General features: G+C 30.7%; 4 protein-coding genes across 4 annotated transcripts in view; 2 read left to right on the top strand and 2 right to left on the bottom strand.

Annotated features, from left to right (window-relative positions):
* The first annotated feature begins 2,293 nt into the window (after positions 1–2,293).
* LOC122637154 lies at positions 2,294–15,520 on the top strand. Its single transcript, XM_043829114.1, has 13 exons — positions 2,294–2,534; positions 4,767–4,774; positions 5,480–5,623; positions 5,777–5,813; positions 6,690–6,859; positions 7,414–7,587; positions 10,414–10,629; positions 10,919–11,156; positions 11,544–11,903; positions 12,082–12,296; positions 12,822–13,068; positions 13,232–13,718; positions 14,132–15,520. The coding sequence occupies exons 3-13, from the start codon at positions 5,555–5,557 to the stop codon at positions 14,646–14,648; spliced, it is 2,730 nt and encodes a 909-aa protein (XP_043685049.1). The 5' UTR covers positions 2,294–2,534; positions 4,767–4,774; positions 5,480–5,554; the 3' UTR covers positions 14,649–15,520.
* Positions 14,950–17,447, bottom strand: LOC122637170 (vitamin K epoxide reductase complex subunit 1-like protein 1). The gene is made up of 3 exons (XM_043829145.1): positions 16,443–17,447; positions 15,622–15,719; positions 14,950–15,537 (listed from the first exon to the last, which is right to left on the bottom strand). The coding sequence occupies exons 1-3, from the start codon at positions 16,622–16,624 to the stop codon at positions 15,320–15,322; spliced, it is 498 nt and encodes a 165-aa protein (XP_043685080.1). The 5' UTR covers positions 16,625–17,447; the 3' UTR covers positions 14,950–15,319.
* Positions 17,448–17,623: 176 nt separating this feature from the next.
* Positions 17,624–18,835, bottom strand: LOC122637171 (SUMO-conjugating enzyme UBC9-B). Its single transcript, XM_043829147.1, has 5 exons — positions 18,691–18,835; positions 18,526–18,595; positions 18,122–18,205; positions 17,794–18,056; positions 17,624–17,714 (listed from the first exon to the last, which is right to left on the bottom strand). Exons 2-5 carry the CDS (start codon positions 18,589–18,591, stop codon positions 17,648–17,650), a joined length of 480 nt encoding a protein of 159 aa, XP_043685082.1. The 5' UTR covers positions 18,592–18,595; positions 18,691–18,835; the 3' UTR covers positions 17,624–17,647.
* Positions 18,836–19,785: 950 nt separating this feature from the next.
* LOC122637161 (protein singed wings 2) overlaps positions 19,786–20,000 on the top strand; it is a 4,685-nt gene continuing 4,470 nt past the window's right edge. The window contains exon 1 of the mRNA XM_043829126.1: positions 19,786–19,926. Within this exon, the coding sequence (XP_043685061.1) occupies positions 19,907–19,926 (20 nt within the window). The 5' untranslated portion in view covers positions 19,786–19,906. The remainder of the gene's footprint in view (positions 19,927–20,000) is intronic.

The following is a 20,000-nucleotide window of genomic DNA, read 5'->3' as shown; positions in this document are numbered from 1 at the left end:
TCCCGTTGGGATGCAGGTGAAAAAAAAAAAAAAAGAAAAAAAAAAGTAAGTGGAAAGAAATCGTTAAAAAAAGTATTTGAAAACTTTCCTTAATGATTATTTAATGGCATGTTAATTAAAACGATTGACAACGTTTCTCCGTAAAAATCAATCAAAATTCTCGAAATGGATCGTGTAATTTTTTTAAGCTTAAACGAAAAGAACATTTACGAGTATAACTCGAGTATCAATAAGAGATCGTATATATGTACATATATATTTCTTTCTTTTTTTTTTTTCTTTCTTTTTTTCTTCATCTGACTCAACTGCCAAGTTTGTCGAGCAGTTTTAAAACTTATTTATCGTGGTAATTAAAAGACAGGACTTTTAATGGGATGGTCGATACCATCAACTTATACGTATATTTTTACGATTCGTGTCAATTTTGTTCGACCGTTTTTGGATGTCGACAAAGCTGACGGATCCTTATAGGTAAAACTCGTCTTGAGTGTTCCTATATGATGTGGGTCGCCATCTTGTCTACCTACATACATACATAATTTTGTACCTTTACATCAATACCAGACAAAGTATCCCGATTCTTATCTCGGATTTGTAAAGAATATTTTATGTCTTATCGATATTGTAAAACTTCTTACAAGAAAAAGTAAGAAAAGAAAAGAAAAGAAAAGAAAAGAAAAGAAAAGAAAAGAAAAGAAAAGCGAAGGAAAGGAAACACTTTCGACATTTTTTCTTTCAATATAATATACAGTCACTCGTGACGAACTAAGTAATTACATTTATTGCACTCAGGTAGAAAATATCCAATGGTTGGTAAATACTTAAATACTTATACAAACCATCGGTAGTCGAAATAATTTTATATCGTCTCATAAATCTATCGATATTTTTCCGGGACTCGGAGCCATAATTTAACTAAATGTTATTTCTCGTAGAATTTTCTTTGACGTATTTGACAAAGGAAACTATGTTTACAAATTGGATTAAAATTTTAAATGACTTCGAACTGAAAATCTTTTCTCGAAATTTTTCTACCTTTTCCTTTCTCTCTCTCTCTCTCTCTCTCTCTCTCTCTCTCTCTCTCTTTTTTTTTGTTATCGAGGATTTTTATTTGTTCTCGTGAAATATACACGTCGTTGACATCCGTTTTAATTTTTAAGAAAGTTTTATTTGTTGCTTAAGAAGTATAAAAGATTTGTCGATTTTATTGATGTTAGAAAAGAAATTTCTCGCAAGTATTCTCAAAGAAAAAAATCTGCAAAATTAAGATATTCGATCGTGTTAACTGTTAACATATCGATTTTATTAATAACAATTATTATATATACAATCGTCCTTACTTACTTTTTAAAGAACAGATTGAAAGAAAAAAAATCGAAAGAGTATGAGCAAACTCATCGAGTTATTTGAAATTCTTTGAGCCTTACGTCCGACAGGATACAATCAATGTAAATGAACGATTGTTCTTATTTATAAAAGATTAATCGCGTCTATAATATAAATCGTTTATTACTAAAATGAATAAAATAATAATTCCAATAAAAATATTATTTCTATTATAATATTCCGACAAATATCAATTCAATATATCGCGAATATATTATCGCAAAGATATTACAACATTTATTTTCAACTTATTAGGTTTTTCCAGGAAGATTAAGAATTTGAAATAGCTTTGATGGTACCACGAAAACGTTGGAGTATCAATCTTGAGAAAAACCTTGAGAAAGGCGTGAAATTTGGAAATCTTTGTACGAGCAAAATCCAAAGGAAGGATTAACGTTTCTAAAGTGAATCGTAAAATAAATACAGACGTAATAGTATAAACGGAATAAACGGAAGAAAGAGACAACGGTAAGTAAGTACATATTTATGACGTCGAAAGCGAAAGAAAATCAAGTACGACCCACTGACCGATTTCTTTTAAAATCCCCGAGGGCTCAACTCAACAGGTTGTTCGTCGTTCGACTCGTCGAACGATATAATTCGCGAGATATGAATGCGCATGCGCACGCGCGTTTAGATTCGCGGGTATGAATTTGATTGGTCAGCGATAGATCGGCCATCGACTTCGTGTGATTTCGTTAATCTTCGAGTCTTATCGGATCGGCTCGCGCGCGTTCCATAGATCTCCTGGATCAGAAAGTAAGCGCCGTGTTGCGGACAGTATCGCGGCCGCTACGCCGGGCACGCAAGTATATCACGCGGGAATTTATTTCTTTTTCTTTTTCTTTTTTTTTTTTTATATATATTTTTTTCCTCTTCTCCTTCGTCTTTTTTATCCTTTTTTTTTTGTCATTCTTAAAAGTCCTTCAAGCGCTCATTTTTTCTTTCTCTTTTTTTCTCCGTTTTTTTTTTTTCCTTCGTTTTTGTGGAAACGCGTTTTTGTCGTCGCGTTAGCTTTTTAAGTAAGGATTTTAAATAAGAATTTTTTCGAGAAATTTGCACTGTCCTTTTTTTTTCTTTCTTTTTTTTTTTTTTTTAAATAAATAGTTTAATTTGTGATTTACTCGAGTCGATCGAAAATAACAGGTGAGTTAATATCGATTTCTCTCTCTCTCTCTCTCTCTCTCTTCCGTATTTCGTTTATTAATTGTTTATTTTACAAGTTTTGATAGATAAGAGATTTGTAAAAAAAGAAAAGATTTGTATGGATGCAACGGGAATATTTAAACTTTCGAGAAAATTCGTCTATTATTTTACAGTTAGCTTTTCCTAACAAACGATAGATATTGTCGGCCGGTTACGTAATCTACCGTGTGTAGCAGAAACGATGGGAATCCTCTCAGTTGCATTCAATGCGAAATGCTGACACGTTCGGAGTTTTCAATGTAACCAACACGACACGACACGTTTCTTTCGAACGTTCGATTATATCACGATCGATTGAATGAGAGATATTACGTGAATGATAAAACCGAATGTTGAGATCATAATATCGAGAGAAAAATTTCATTCGATCGCAATGATGTTAAAAAGAATAATAATAATAAAAAAAAGAATGAAAATTAGCATAGAAAATTTCGACACATATACCACGATACTCCAACGTTTACGCAGATATTATCGTTCCTAAGAAAATTTCTTTTTATATTATCGTGGCATTGAACGAAAGCATTTCTAAAGGAATGTATGCGCGTGGAAGAAGATCAGTAAAGTCCGCGCGTATTATTTTCATTGAAAATGGCGACGTCCTTGGAGAGGTCACGTGTTCAGTGTCGCGCCCATATCACCCACGACAGAGTCCATCCCAATGTCCACCTGCGTGCTCCGCTTACCAATCCGCTTGTCGTCCTCTACCGCGCATTCAAATCACTGGACTTTGCTATACGATGATTCAGTTCGCTGACTATGTTAACTATAGCTTTAGAAAGCCATGAGATTCCTTATGATTATTATTATTAAAAAAGAAGAAAAAAAGAAAAAAGAAATCGGAAAGAGGAGAACGAAGAAAACAAAAAAGAAATTATCAAGCAAATAAAAAAATTCAATTCCGACGAGTTTAAGCGATTTTGTTTAAGCGAATTGGTTATTTAGTTTTTTTCCTTCGCTTTTTCTTTTCCATTTCCTTTCAATGGGATAGAACAAATGTGCGATGTTTAACTCAAACACGAGTACGTTATAGTAAGCGCATCAATTACGTCGAGTTGAGTAATCTGAGACTACTACGAAGCTCTCGCCCTCGTAGAGTTATTTAGTTTGATACGCATGACGCATCTCTGACGTCACATACCTATCCTACACGGCAATAAAGTAATGAAGTTAACACGATCATTCTTACTGAGATTGATAAAGAACTGTGCCATTTGATAGAATAATCGTGTAATTGCTATGATTTATTTATGTTCGATCATACTAAAATCTCTCTCTCTCTCTCATATCGTTCATTTCATTTCTAATCGCCATTTTTGTTATTTTTATATCCTTCGCAAATCGTACGATTTCCTTCAAACGAAAATATTTTCTGAAGAAAGTTTCGCGTTGCTGTCTATCGGATTAGTAGTAGAAAAGTAAAAAATAAAAAATTCGAGATACAAAAAAAAAAAAAAAAAAGAAAAGGAAAACATCAAATAAATTCAAAAATTAAAAAGATTTGAACGTACTTACGTACTTGTCCCTGGCGCGACAGGGAGAGCACGTGCGTAATTTCAACCGCAAGGACGCAAGTGAACATTGGCGTAGAAATAGTATATTTATTGAACGTGATGATCCTTTGAAAACGATAGACTTTCTTATTATTTTTATTCGACGATAAAAAATATGTCGAATAAAGAAATTAAGATACAAGACCGTGGAGTATTATTTAAAGTGCAGCAACGTTTAAACGAATACAATTTCAATTTTACGATCTTTAATAATGTATTAATAATACGAAAACGTTCCCGTAAATAAATAAATATAAAATAAATTAATTCATTAATATTAATAAAAAAAACAAACAAAACAATAATTATATATATATATATATAAAAAAAAAAAAAAGAAATGATACTACTATTACTATTACTATTAATAATAATAACGAATAAATAAAATTGAACGAGAGATGATTTAATAAGTTAATAAAAAAATTCAAAATGATAATGATTAAATAAATGATAATGAAATATAATATCGTATATTTGTACGGTAAAAACAAAATAATAGAAAGAATAAAATCAAAATCAAATCAATGTCGTCCATATTTAAATATCCCAAATACGATTATTTATTGTATACGTCATCGCGATATTCAAGAAAATATTTCTATGGATATGCACTTGGATCGTTTGTTCCAAGTGATCGCGCCAATGAGATCCAAGGATCGAGTAGTCGATCGTGGCATACGCATGTCTTTAACCATCTCGATATCGTATCGCAGTCCATATCGAGGTGGCCAAGACCACAGGCCCGCGTGCCACTTGCGGCCTTCGACTTCCATATAGAGTCTTCCGATGAATTATTACGCCTCGCATCAACGTTACCGATGGTGAGTGTATGCAACGATCTATGGGAACGCATCTATATGGATGCATTTTGTATAGGAGAGAGAGAGAGAGAGAGAGAGAGAGAGAGAGAGAGAGCTGTTTTTACGTGTCGTACAAATCGATCAAAATCAAGATGTATCTTAAAATAAATAAAAAAAAAAAAAAAAGTCTAAAGAACGATTTGCAGTAATTTGTAAGAACGGATCGAACGATTTTTTATTAAAATAAAAATATATGAAAAATTCTGGATATTAATTTTTTTTTTTTACTTAATTCCACGCCAATGTAATTATCAAACATTTACGATAAATTATTGAATGAATAGTATACAGGTGTTATCGTACGCATAAATACACATAAATAGTTTAGAAATAGTCCAAGTGAATTTATTCTACAATTTTGTAATAATATCTATGTGCGATAGTATGTAAGGTGTGAAAGATTTCTTTTCTTTTTTTTTTTCTTTCTTTTAACAAACTATTTGCTCTTTTTCTTTTTCTTTGTTTTCAAGGTACTTGGATGTTTTCTGTTAAAAAGGTGGAATATAAGGAAAGGATTAGGTCAGAGAATAGAGACATGATTTTGTGATGGAGGTGATTTCGACACGGCGATATGAGGTCCGACCACCACCTACGACTAACCATCATGGAATCGTTGTAAGTATAGATAAATAGATAAATAGTATCAACGATTAATATGTATAGATATCAACGAGCAAGATCGTTGTAAGATTACAAAAAGATAAATGATCATCGTCGATGTTATCCGCCTAGTCATTTACTTTTAAAAATATACTTTCCTTTTTTTAGGTCGACCCTGAGAATTCCGTGGCATTGGTCAAAGAAGGTAAGCTCTTTGACGTACATGTCTGATGATAAAATATACAAGGTGTTCCTTTAATTTCGTTTATCCAGGTCAATCGAATTTTCTAAACTTAAGAATGTCTTCGATCCTTCACTAATCCTGAATACACTTTGAAAATAGTTTTATAGCTTTTATCGTTCTTCACAATTAACAGAATTTCATTTTTAATAAGATAATCGTATTCGAAGTAGAACTGTTTTGTTAATTTAATTGTTTTATCGATAAAAGTAATATCACATAATTAAAGTGTAAACCATTAATATCATTTTCGATCGAACCAAACAATTTCGTGATGTATTACAATCGAAATGTTTGTTGATTAAATCAGGTGTATGTTAACGAATAGAAAGTTGTTAATGATTGCGGAATATTAAAAAAAAAAAAAAAAAGTTTTAGAAATTTTGCGATCTTTAGCGAATTAGAAGAATTCACATCTGAGAGTTACCACATTGATGGTTCGTCGTCGTCCATTAAGAGGATTAGCTGGAATCTGTTAAATGTAAATTGTTGATGACTTTAACTCTGATGATAGGCACGAAATGTCAAAGTAAACATTTCAATATAGCCTTAACGGTTATTCTTAGGTTCATAGAAGAAGATGATGAAAGAAACTCAGGTAGTAACTTCCGATCGTTATCGGTTCTCTTGTGCACTCAAGTCTAAAGTTATTCGTGAACTCTGTAGTTAAAAGTTGGCACAAAACGTTCCTCTCTCTTTCTCTTTCTCTTTCTCTTTCTCTTTCTCTTTCTCATATTTTACCATCCATTTATTTCAGAGACGGAAATTGGTTTTGCAACACAAAGACGTTTTACAAATGTAATTTTCAAAGGGATATACCCTATTGCTTCTTATTTACAGAGGAATGGGAGACACGTAAGAAGAAAGAAATCACGACGACGAGACAAATAGAAACTAGAGTGAAGAGACAGGTTGTCTTAGAGGATGGTGAAGTCGTCGTTGATACTGGTCCATTTGTTACTACGAACACTACGGAAGACGTTGAACAACAAGAACATACTACCGAAGAAGTGAGATTATATATATATATATATTTGATTGCTCGTCAATACTAAATCTTCCATTTTAGATGAATCGTTTGATTAGTTAGTTGTTTGGATCAAACGTGATCAAATTTTTTTTTTTTTTTTTTTTTTTCAATAACAATGTTAATGATAAAATAAAGAAAGAAAGAAAAAAAGTAATTAATCGTTAATTCGTCGATCGTTATAATCCTCTAGATGCTAACGTAAGACATTAAAAAAAAAAGAAAAAGGAAGTGTTTAATAAAAATAAATATAAAATATTCTATTATTATAATTTAAAAAATGAATATAGTAAATTTCCAATTGATTCGATTTTATAAACATTAATGTTATCTGATATGTATGATCTAAAAAATATAGATATCTAATATACATATAAAAATCGAATAAGAGGAATTTAAAAAAATAAAAAAAAAAAAAAAAACGATTTAGATGCAATAATTTCTTAATACATGTACGCACATATTTTATAAAGATAAAGTATTAGTAATTAAGTTATTAGACTTCGAATTTTACTATTTACGATTTATACGTTTTAGAGAAGAACGACTGGGGATCAACCGCAAGAAGTTGAATGGCCCGTAGCTGGTAAAGGAACAACCGACGGAATAGTTCAAAAGGAACTTAACGAAACTGTGGTGAGGAGTCGTGAGGAGATAGAGGAAAGACTCGAGACCGAGGATCGTCAACAACTTGGAGATATCTCCGACGAGGTATTATAAGTTTAAACACCATGACACACCCACAAACTAAATTCCACCTGTCCTATCTCATTTAAAGTAATAATAATATTGACGAAGAAAACAAAAGGTAATATTTATATTCGTTAAAAGTTTGATTATAAGGGCCAAGTAAAGGTCGAGAGTTTGCCTTTTCCTATGAATTCATCCTGTTCTCTTGCTTTCACAACGTCCTCCTCATGAATGCCTGCTGTAACGATCCCTCTTTTCTCTTTCGTTGCTCACGATCGGTAATGCAACAGAATAATGGTACCTATGTATAATACATACATACTTTCCATTAATACTCCAAGTTTCTTGCTTTCTCGACGATCATTAAATAACATTAATAACACAATTTTTTATTCAGAGACAGTCAATTATTGATATAATCAATTATGATAAAGTTTCTTTACTATGAAAAAAAAAAAAAAGAAACTTTAATAACGTAACATCGAGAGATGTTATTTTGTGTTAATCGCTGAGAAGTAATTTTGATAATTGATCAATCCACGTGCTAGTTTCTTTTTATCAAGCTTTTGATATGTTAAAAATTTGTTGATATAATATATAACTGTGTTGATATAATATATATATATATATATATATATATATGTGTGTGTGTGCGTGTGTGTATTTGAAAATTAATTAAGTCTAAAAAAAAGAAAGAAGATTGATTGTAACTATCGGATATTCTTTCTTTTAACATCTTGTATATACGTGGTATTAAATAATAATGTGATAATCATGTTATTAACCAAATGCTAAAGTTCAAGTCGACGATGCAATGAAGAAAATGATAGATACGTATTTTTTCAATAATAATAATAATAATAATAATAATAATAATAATAATAATAATAATGAAAGTTAAATAACATAATTTTGAGAGATTGCTAATCAACTCCAATCGTCACTTTTGTTAATCATGCAATCAATTTCTTAGCTAATATTTATCACTCGCTGACATTTCTATTAAAATGTTGTATAATATTTTAAATACATATATGAAAGATCAATAGAACAGAGAACAGAGAACAGAGAGAGAGAGAGAGAGAGAGAGAGAGAGAGAGAGAGAGAGAGAGAGAGTACAATTTTAGAAACGATCATAATCATCAAACACTTTCTTTTAATATCAAAATTTCTCGATATAAAAACTTCGAAGGATTTCTTTTCATTCGCTGATATGTATGATCTAAAAAATATACATATCTAATACACATTCAAAAATCGAATAAGAGTAATTAAAAAAAAAAAAAAAAAAAAAAAAAGAAGAACGATTTAGATACGTACAATAATTTCCTAATATATATACGCACATATCATTAAACAATGATCATATCAATGAAATACAAACGATCAATGAAACAAACTTAAAAATTGACGATAGATAATGAAATAAGATCGAATGTTATTCATTTGTCTATCTATCTATTTATCTATCTATCCCTAACCATCATATAGTACTATAGAAAATAGTTCATTCTAAGCTTCGCAATAAACGATTCTTAATAGTTGAGTAGGAGTCAGTGTTGGTACATATATGTACGAATATAAGTGAGAAAGAGAGGAAATGCCGGTAGTTACTGTTGTTGGCTTGCGAAAGACGGGTAACAGGTACTTACACACACACACACACACACACACACACATGCTGGAGGTTCTTTCGCATGAACGGTTCAAAATAGAAGAGGGCAAATGTGAAAAAGAAAAAAGAAAAGAAAAGCAAGAAAAACAAAAAGAAGAAGAAGAAGAAGAAGAAGAATGGATAAGAAACAGAAAAAAAGAGAGAGATAGATAGATAGAGAGAGAGAGAGAGAGAGAGAGATAAAAAGAGAAAAAAAGAGAGAGAAGGAAGATGAAAGAGTTACCAATGTTGTTGGTGATAATGTTGCTGGTGATGGTGATGGTAGGAGAGAGGGAAAGGAGACTCTCTCTCTATTTCTCTCTCTCTCTCTCTCTTTTTCTTTAAGAAGTAGAAGTCGATGATCTCTCTCGATTTTGCTCTCCCTTCACCCAATAGCAACGAAGAAGGAGTACGAGATGCCACGACCGCAGTCGCAGCAGCTGTTTCGTCGCGGTTCGTCCGTCTGTCATAGACGGGCGCTCCTTCTAAAGAGACTTTCCTTTTTTTTTTTTCTTTTTCTTTTTCTTCTTCTTCTTCTTCTTGTTCTTCTCCCTTTTCTTCCTTTTCTTCTTCTTCATCTTCTTCTTTTTCTTTTTTGTTTTGTATTTTTTGTTTTTTGTTTTTTCTTTACTCCTCCTATTTGTTCCTTTCTAACCGTTTATCTTGGAATTTATCGGTTGGGGTACGCAATGTGATCTTCAGAAGGATTATAAACGCATCGTCATCATTCTCGCGTCGTTGAGGTGTAGCCGTTCGTCAAGGTCAACTTACGTGCGAAGGTCGGGAATCATACTATTGCGCCATACTCTCTCTTTCTATTTCATTCTCTCTCTCTCTCTCTCTCTTTCTTTTTCTTTCTCTTTCTCTATCTTTTTATCTATCTCTATAGGTATTCCTATCTTTATCTTTATTTTGAAAAGATTAGTGATGGGAATTGGTGATTCGTTAATTTGTTACGAGTAATATCCTAATAGTACGTATGAAACATCGAATGTTGTAACGTGAGATGTTAGAAATATATAAAATTTCGATCAAGAGATTTTTCTTTTCTTTTTTCTTTTTTTTTGAAATCATATATATATATATATATACGGATAAATCGAAGATCGAATGAAACGAATTGAATAAAATTTAATCGGATTGAGTCGTAAAATACGATCGAATGAACAGGCATGAATTATCTGTTATCATAGGCTTATCAAAAAGCGGTACAGAGCAATAGAGGAGATCTGAGAATCGCTTTGGCGGAATCGACGAAGCAAATTGCACCACAGACAGGACCAAGGATCGTACAGCATACGACCAGGTCGAACAAGGTCATCGACACTGAGAAGACCCTGGAAAAACAGGAACTTAAATCCGATGGTCTAATCGTCACGGAGAAAAAGAAAACTGTTGAGCACGAGGAGGTACGGATTCGAACGAATATAATATTCACGAAGAAATAATATTTATGGATTTATGGTTGGATCGATTAGGTTGTATATTTTAATAGAAAAATAATATTACGTATTTATTATTAATAAATATATATATATATATATATATTAAAATAATAATACATATTTAACGTATAATAACATTAAAATAATAACGTATTCAATAATTTAATTTGATCGAGATAAAACTTATTTTCTTGTTTTCCTTTTTCTTTTATTTATTATTATATTTATATTTATTGTTTGATTCGTTGATCAGATCAACGACGACGAAGTACCGGACGACGGTAGCATCGAAGACGTGTCAGAAACGAGAAAGGAAGCTTCTCAAAGATTTATAAAAAAACGAGAAGAAGACGTGGTCGATTACGTATCAGGTGGCGAGAGAATCGCTCGTGAAATGCGTTACGTCGCAGAGACGACCGAAGGTGAACGAATTGGCGATTGGTCGCCACCACCAACAAATATGAGGACCACTCGGCTTCATAAACATACTGGTATTAAATTAGTTTTTGTCATTCTCCCAGTTGTTCAAATACAACGTAGTATTTTAATTTTTCTTACAAAATATTAATCTTTTTTTCGTTATAAATTTTATTTATTTTTCTTACGAGATATTAATATTATTTGTTACGGATAAATAATATCGAAAACATCGAGACAGAATTATTTATCGATCGATCCAATGGATAACAATTTTTAATGAAACTCTTAGTCTACGATAGAGTTCTATGAGAGATCTATAATATCATGATCTTTCATACGTTTACTAGTTTCTTAATGTTTAATTTTTATTATTATTATTTTTTCTTTTTTGTTATTTATTTATTACCTTTCTTTTTTTATTAATTTTTATAATCTAATATAGGATTGAATTATTACAGGTTTTCCTACGGAAGGTACAACAGCTGCTAGAAAAGATGCTCTAACGAAGAAGCCATTGGATTTAGAAGAAGAAGACGAAGCAAGAAAATTCGAGACGTCCAAATGGTTAGAAAGTCACTTTGGTAGCGAGTCTCGTTCATCACATGGTTCTATAGATGCCGATGATGGACCTTTCATACCTAACACCAATACTAGTTACATACATGTCACGATGAAGTCCTGTAGTCCGAGAGAGAGAGAATATCAAAACGTTAATTCTAATCGTCATCATCATAATTCAGCTACTGGCCGCGATTCTACCTCACCTTCTGGTTATTTTCACGGTATCAGTGAATGGTCCGAAAGATACCAAGGCAAAGGTATGTTTTTTTTTTTTTTTTTTTTAATCGATCAAAAACATTAAAAATTATTGTATCGTTTAGATACTTTAAATGGATTTATACAATTATTTATATCGTTTAGAAATATATATATTAATAAAATCATCGTCATCATTGATCTTCGATTATTATAGAAATAAATTGTTTTATGTTTTAGAAAAGGAAGACAATTATACGAGAACGGGTTCGCCATCGCAACATTTGGAAACAGGACGAACGAATGGACATTCTCGCGAGCATACGAAAAATCAATTCGAGTCGACGTATTCGCGTACTTACGAATCCGTTCGACGACGTGAACATCAGGAAAGTGTTCAAGATGACAAGCAACGTACACCGTCACCACCTGCACGACGTAAACCCAAGGAACAGGTATTAAATATATTAATTTGGTTAATAAGTAATGTCAGAATTGTTTTTTGATATTTTATAATTGAATGAACAACGTGGACTAATTATTTTTTCTATTTTCTTTTTTATTCAGATTTTATCCAAAATATTAGAAAATTAGATTAGAAAATAAAGAGAGAGAATAAAAAAAATATTAAATATAATAACAAAAATACTAATAAACGTATTGGTAAGATATTCTAATAAAAATGCAAGTGAAAATACTAATCAATATATTAATAAAAATATTAATAAAAAATTAATAAAAATATTAATAAAAAATACTAATCCTATTGATTCCATTATACAAAATACTGATGTTACTTACTTAAACGCAAAAACATTTGTTATTTATTCAAATACAAATTATCGATGATCAAGAAATATTAATTTCACTTATTCAGATAGAAAATAATGAAAATATTGACATTATTTATTGACCAATCGAATAGATAATAATTTTTATGAAACCTAATGAGATCTATAATATCGTGATCTTTCATACAGTTACATTCGAGGGTCATAGAGAAAACAATTACGAACGAATCACCGTCGATTAGAACATCAAGTCCGGTTCACGTTGTGCAAAGAACATGGGAGAGTAGAAGTCGAGATGTTCAGGAGCAAACGGTTGATCGAGATGCTCGTAAAAAGTCGACGAGTGTTAGGTCGCGTTCGACTTCACCGAAACAAGTGAGAATTATGCGCGAGGAAAAGAAAACGAATGTCACCAATTCGTCACGTCCCTCCAAAAGTAAGACCACGATCATCGATATGATTATTTAATTACAATTTTTCACTTAAACAAATAAAATTTGATCAATGTTCGATCGAATTATTTATTTGCTAAAACAAATATAACAACTTATTTATTAAGAATAAATATTAAAAGACGTTAATAAAATTTTTATGCAAAGGTACCAGTCAATCGAAATACAAGATCGGTGAATCCTTCCGTAAGCTGGTAGGCAAGTTACGTTCAGCAAGTACAGAAAGGAAGAACAAACAAAAAAGTGGTAATTCGATGTCACAAGTAACGCAAACGGAGGATGATGGATCTACTTATATGCAGTACAACGTTATAGACAAAAATATTCCATTGTTCAACGATCGAGAGATTGAAAATCGTATACCAGAGAGACCACCTAGATCACCAAGAAATAGCAACGTCGTGACTACTAAAGTAATACCATCTAAAACAACGAAAACTACGAGCGATCGTTCGATTCGTGATGATCACGGTCAAAGAAACGAAACTATTCCACCGGTTCATAGGTATTATCTCGGTGAAGATCCATTCGGTGGTAGCATCTATGGCCGTGAGAGAGGATACAAAGACGCCAAACGTCCAACGAGAAATCGTTTCGTTTCTAAAACTGGTGGAGCCATCGAAACGGAATACAGGTAATTCCAAAACTATAAGTAGATCGTCTACTGGGTATATGCAGGATTTGTCTACTGGCGAATCAAAACACGACTAAGCAGACAGATCGTTTATAACCTTCGATAGGACAACTCACCGGATCGATAGATAACAACGAACAGAGCTTGGCTTATTTGTATCGTCTATCTGCGATGATAAAATAGTTGGGGTGAGGGATGCATGAGGGATAATGGAAACAAAAAAAAAAAATTAAAAAAAATAAAGCATGTGTGTTTACCGCTATATTGTTCAGGAGCGTTTGGATGGCTTACCTTTTTCGAATGATCGAATAAATTTCTTTTGATTTCTTCTTCTTATTTTTCTTTTTCTTTTTCTTTTCTTTTTTTTTTTTTTTTTTAACGAATGACTCTCTCTCGACTTCGGCACGTTTCAGTGTCGCGACCAACTCACTCGGCAGGTTTAGCAAATCAACCAGTCGATTGACTAACGCGTACGAGACGGATGATCAATTCAGGAACGTACAAACATTGCCAAGGAATATGAGGTCCGAGGGTAAACCAACTTATCAACCATCGTCTTCTTCAACGAGACAACAAGTTCATTCCGTCGTTCCAAATTCTCACGGAATGACAACTTCGAGACAATATGGCAGTATGATCAACATATCTATTAAAAATGCTATTACGTCAACGCCAAAGTCCCATCAACCGTACACAAATCTTCAGGCACCTGTTAAACCTGAAAGAACGTACAAGTCAACGTTAGCTCGTAGCAAAAGTTTCAACGTCGAGGCCGATAAAAATGGCGTTGATAAAACGATCAATGTACCTTACAAATCCAGTTTGCAATTGAATCGTTTGGACGAGACACCACCGTTAAAGAGTCCTGGTATTCTTGCCAGCATCAGTCGTAGCAATAGAGATCTATTTAAGGATAGCAGAAGAGAGTAAGGAAATATATGTATGTACACATATGTATATGCTTTTGATCTGATTTAAAACAATCTTTCCATTGATTTATTTTCTTGAGATCATATCTAATATTAGAAGAAAGATGCGCTTGTTTACCCAAACTATGACGACACGATCCGCATATTTATTTCCACTTCGTTTAAGATCCTTTCGATAGTAACTTTAAAGTTGACAAAGAAAAACAAAAATAGCAAAAGAATATAAAACGAAAAGCTCACAAAGGTTTAAAATATTGTTAACGTTGTAATGTTTGTTCTCTTTTTTCTTTTTTTTTTTTTCTTTTCTCTTTTTTTTTTCTCGTTTCGACAAGTACATACAATTACACAGTTTCTAAAATAAAATAATGTATTTTATTATATAATGTAATATTATACTCGAAGATATCAAGTACAAATTATCTTCATTAACATATACTACATTCAAACTTGTTTTACCAGTGGATATTACGGTATGTATGAGAAATTAAAAAAAAAGAAGAAGAAAAGAAAAGAAAAAAAAAAAGAGAGAGAGATGAATAGATATAGAAAAAGAAAAGGAATTTTAAATATATTCAACGAATTGTAAAAATAATAAAAAATATATATGTGAAACAGAAAAGATCGAATTTCTTTGGTTTTTTTGATTTCATTATCAATTTCATTGATTATAACTTATTGAGCCTTTTGTTTGGTCTTTTTAATTTCTGATAATAGTCGTAACTTTTTAAAAGCTAGTATTAAGATAAGAGCGTTAACGATGTAACTACTTATGCAAATTATACAGATATCTCTTAATACGTATAAAATATAAGCTAGATAAATGGAAGCAATGTTTGATAAAATTCCTAAAAATATAATCGTGAAGACACTAGAGTGATCGTTCAATATACCTGAAATAAAAAAATTTATATTTTACATTTATAAAAAATGTTAATCGATAGCTTAGAAAAGAATGTTTCAAGAAAATTACTTACTTAATCCGGTTATTAAAAGATAAAATCCTAAGCCATATAAACTGTTTGGAAAGTAAAATATAGAATTATTTGGTATCAATCCAAATCCTTTACCATATCTAAAATGTAATTATAATTATACATCATCTTTGTATAATTATTTCTTAATTTTTTATAAAATAATTATTTATATATTACATTATTTATAAGATAATCCAACAAAAAATAATTTGTTATACGATTATCGACAAACGATAATGTTACTTATCTTTGCAAACATTACATTTATAATATTTAAAAAACGATGAGAGTAAATGAATTTTTATTTTCTTTTTATATTAAATTAAGAAAGAAAAAAATACATGCACATACACCAATTAAGAAAACAATTTAACAAAATAACCTATCATCTGATTATCGATAATCGATAAAGTCACTTTCCTTCACACCGGTGTTACATTAATAAACAAAAAATATGAAAAATAAACAATTTTTCTTTGTTTTTCCCTTTCATATCAAATTAAGGAAATAATCGAATAAAAAGAATTATTTGTTATCCGATCACCAATAATCGATAAACCCACTTTCCTCTACAAATGTAATATTCAGGTTAATAAAAATAATTTAGAGATAAAACTTATTTTTCTATTCACACACGCACATTTATATAAAATATAGAAGAAGAAAGAGAAAAAGAAGAAAAAGAATAAGAAATATTGTTAATTATTATTAACTATTATCCCGTATATTTGATATTTGATGAAACGATAAAGAGGTTATGTATTCTCAAAGTCATTATGAAAATTTTCGTATAGGAAATAATTTCATGATAGTCAACTTACTCGGACGTCAATACTCTGCTACAACTTATATGCTCGTTAATGTCACACAAAGCTTCGTAAGATTCGTCATTTTCTTTTGTTGTTTCCACAATATACGCATAGTACGATAATACCGTACCAATGATACACATCAAAATTAAGCCAGTCGAAATATTACGCAGTGATTCTGGTGTAATAGGCATAATTATTTATTACTAGAACGAATTTTATCGAACGTTTCGAATGAATAATTCCAATGAAAACTCTGATACGCGCACCCGTATTGATTATTTCAATAACACCGTAAATTTTGTTAAACTTCAAACTTAAGAAAACCAATTCGATCTTTCCTCGACTACGTCGATCAAAGTTATGAGATCGTAAATTTTTCACACAATTCGTTCATAACAGATGATTCATTGGTTATACGAAAGAGGGGTTTCATTATCGATTTATGTCCTTTCGAATTTACATTATACGTGTATTTACTTGTGAATAAGTAAACAACATATTTGCTAACGTCGATATGTACACATATATACTATTATATTTCGATATTTGTTAAACATTATTACAGTCAAAATGATTCGTAGGTTTAACATTTAAATGATTTATTTTTTTTATTTTGTACATTATTTATTTGAATTGTTATGAGCTTATTAACTAAGGATACTGCCATGAGAAAGATACTTACATGAATATATTTTTATGACGTATAAATATTTTTTTTATGATTGACAGAGAAAGAGAGAGAAAGAGAGAGAGAGAGAGAGAGAGAGTATGTTTGTGTGTGTATGAAAAAAAGACTTATTTAATTAGCCTTATACTTCATCCTAATAAATCTATCAATTATTGCTAAAATTAATAAATTTATTTAAATGTAGTAAATTGTATCTTAATCTAGTACTTCTCAAATAAAAAATATGGTAAGTTTGTATGAGATATCTAAGTTACAAACTAATCAATTTTGTGATATTTAATGAAATAATTATCTCAAAAAAAAAAAAAAAGAAAAAAAAAGAGAAAAAAAAAGAAAAAAAAAAAGAAAGAAAAATATTGTACGTAAATAGCTGACAATGTAATATTAACAATTAATTTATATATATATATATCAAGTTTTTTCTTTTAGTTATAAAAAAATATTTTTAATTAACTCAAAAGAATACTATATGTGTAGATGAGATGGTATCTTTACATAGGTATATTTATCAAGTAGTAGATAATTTTTATTCTTGAGGAGCCATTGCTCTTGCTTGAGCTCTTACACGTTTCTCATATTCCAAGCGATTTTGACTGTAAAGTAAGGAAAGAAGTTTAAGCGTTCATGCTTGAATCGGCAAATATAAATGACGTTGTTGTATAAATGAAATACCAGTATATTGTGTAAGCTTCGGCTTGGGCTGGATCTTTTACATTAGGTTCGTTAAGTAAATCTTGTATACCCAAAAGGATTTGTTTTATTGTAATCGCAGGCCGCCAATCTTTCTCTTCGTCTAATAAGGAAAGACATACTGTACCAGATGGGTATACATTTGGATGGAATAATGGTGGTTCGAATTTGCATTTTGGTGGACTAGAAGGATAATCATCTTTAAAGATCATTCGTAATTTATATAATCCACCTTCCCAAGGAGTCTGTAAAGTAATACGAAATGAATAAATAAATCTCTTTTTTAAAACTAATTGAGCAATATGCTTACAGATTTTTTTCCTGGGATTGCACATTCCCAACTCATCAAATTAAGCGTACCATCTGGATTTTTAGTTGGCCTTGCTACAAAGCCCTACAATAACAACAAATTCGTATTAATTTACATAACATTGTGGGATATACTTCGATAGGTTAAAATTCATTTAAATTTCAATCGAATTTCGATGAATAATAAAGTCATCGACAATGAATATTTTTAACCTTAATTATAATTTAAATAATACGAGTTTGAATATTTCCTATCTTACATAAATATGTATGTTAGTAAAAAAAAGGCGCCGAATTTGTTAATCGTTAAAATACACGTTAGAATCTTTAAATTGTTCCCCGATAATAATAATCGATTAAAAATGAAAATATAAGATAAGATTTGATAATACTACAAACACTTACAAACGGATGATCCTTCCTCCATGCTTTTCGCTCTTCGGCGAGTCTTGCAATAGCAATGCCTGACATTTATCTGTAAGAAAATTATCGTCACTTACGTTAACGTAAGAATTTTAACAGGCGGGAAACATTTACAGCGCTCCTTGTTGTTAGAAAATTTAATATTACCACGATGAAGCTTTCTACTGTTCCTGACTTCAAATCACAGCCACCTTTTCCGTCGAAATCGCATCAAACACTTTATACCACAAGGATTAAACTGATACTACAGAACGCACTGATGTGTTCGTAAAAACCATAGACAGTAACCTTACTCAGGATATACATAAGATTACTGAGTGAACAAAACTTTTGTTAAAGATGCTATCGACCAATCACGTGATCGTATCTGCTAGTATTGCAAAATTAAATTTCTTGGACAAATCGTAATGTGAATGGCCAATCGGAAGTTACTATCGATTTGTCCAGAACGTTGATTGGTTGTTCATTTCAAATGTATAAATTATGGGTAAGGTTTAATAATCGCTTTTATAAAAACTATTTTTCCGAGTGTGGCATATAACGTGTAAATGAAGAATTAAATTGATGTCATAAAACAATATTAATACGTTTGTTCAAATCTTAGACTGAAATCGTATTTAGGATATACAGAAAATGATAGGATTTTTAATTTTGTTAAGAACGTGTGATTTTCTCGATCGGTAATACGGAACGAAATGTTTTGGACAAGTCGTGATATAAATAACCAATCAGAAGCTATTGTGAACACGTCCAGAACGTTGATTGGTTATTTATTGGAAACATGCATAATGAATTATAAATAAATTTGGATAAATCGTTATTATGAAAATTATTTTTCAGTGAAACGTATATATACTTTCTACATGTATTTTAATGTTATTTCAAAGAACTCATCTATTCATATTTAATATATTTGAATAATTAAATAACAGCAATCGTTAGATCATTAGATATTGCTTGTAAAAAAGTTTAACGTGTTTTATCATTTTCATATTTATCTATTAACAAATTTTCTTTATTAATCAGTAGTCTATTATATCGTATATATATACACACACACATATACAGATCAAAAACCAAATCTCATCTGCGTCTGCGCTCGTTATCATCGAATCTGTTTATAAAGAGTTAAGTCATCGGATTTTAGCTTTAGTCACACATTTACCGGCGACTAAAGAACAGTAGCTCTTTTCTTATCATTTATAGTGTAATTAAAAACATCAAAGTCAAATTTCATTATTTCTACATTTAATAATATCAATCAAAAATATATTGAAAAAAAGTTAATTTATATTTTACAAAATTTTTTATTTAAAAAAAGTGATAGTATATAGTACATCCATACACATATACATTGCGAAGAATGTGGTTAATAACAATACTGTAAGTGATGCTTCAATTGAAATTATACAAAAAAGAAAACAAAAAAAAAAAAAAAAAAAAAAAAAAAAAAAAAA

The sequence above is a fragment of the Vespula pensylvanica genome, chromosome 24, assembly GCF_014466175.1.
Source record: "Vespula pensylvanica isolate Volc-1 chromosome 24, ASM1446617v1, whole genome shotgun sequence".
Classification (NCBI taxonomy): domain Eukaryota; kingdom Metazoa; phylum Arthropoda; class Insecta; order Hymenoptera; family Vespidae; genus Vespula; species Vespula pensylvanica.
This window is presented reverse-complemented; position numbering and strand designations above follow the sequence as displayed.

Coding starts and splice junctions, on each gene's coding strand:
- LOC122637154 (XM_043829114.1), top strand. CDS start 5,555: ATGGAGGTGATTTCGACACGGCGATATGAGGTCCGACCACCACCTACG. Junction 5,814..6,689: donor CGTGGCATTGGTCAAAGAAG/GTAAGCTCTTTG, acceptor TCTTATTTACAG/AGGAATGGGAGACACGTAAG. Junction 12,297..12,821: donor GACGTAAACCCAAGGAACAG/GTATTAAATATA, acceptor TCTTTCATACAG/TTACATTCGAGGGTCATAGA.
- LOC122637170 (XM_043829145.1), bottom strand. CDS start 16,624: ATGCCTATTACACCAGAATCACTGCGTAATATTTCGACTGGCTTAATT. Junction 15,720..16,442: donor AGCAGAGTATTGACGTCCGA/GTAAGTTGACTA, acceptor ATTACATTTTAG/ATATGGTAAAGGATTTGGAT. Junction 15,538..15,621: donor TCTTTTAATAACCGGATTAA/GTAAGTAATTTT, acceptor TTTTTATTTCAG/GTATATTGAACGATCACTCT.
- LOC122637171 (XM_043829147.1), bottom strand. CDS start 18,591: ATGTCAGGCATTGCTATTGCAAGACTCGCCGAAGAGCGAAAAGCATGG. Junction 18,206..18,525: donor GGAGGAAGGATCATCCGTTT/GTAAGTGTTTGT, acceptor TTGTTATTGTAG/GGCTTTGTAGCAAGGCCAAC. Junction 17,715..17,793: donor GAAGCTTACACAATATACTG/GTATTTCATTTA, acceptor CTTACTTTACAG/TCAAAATCGCTTGGAATATG.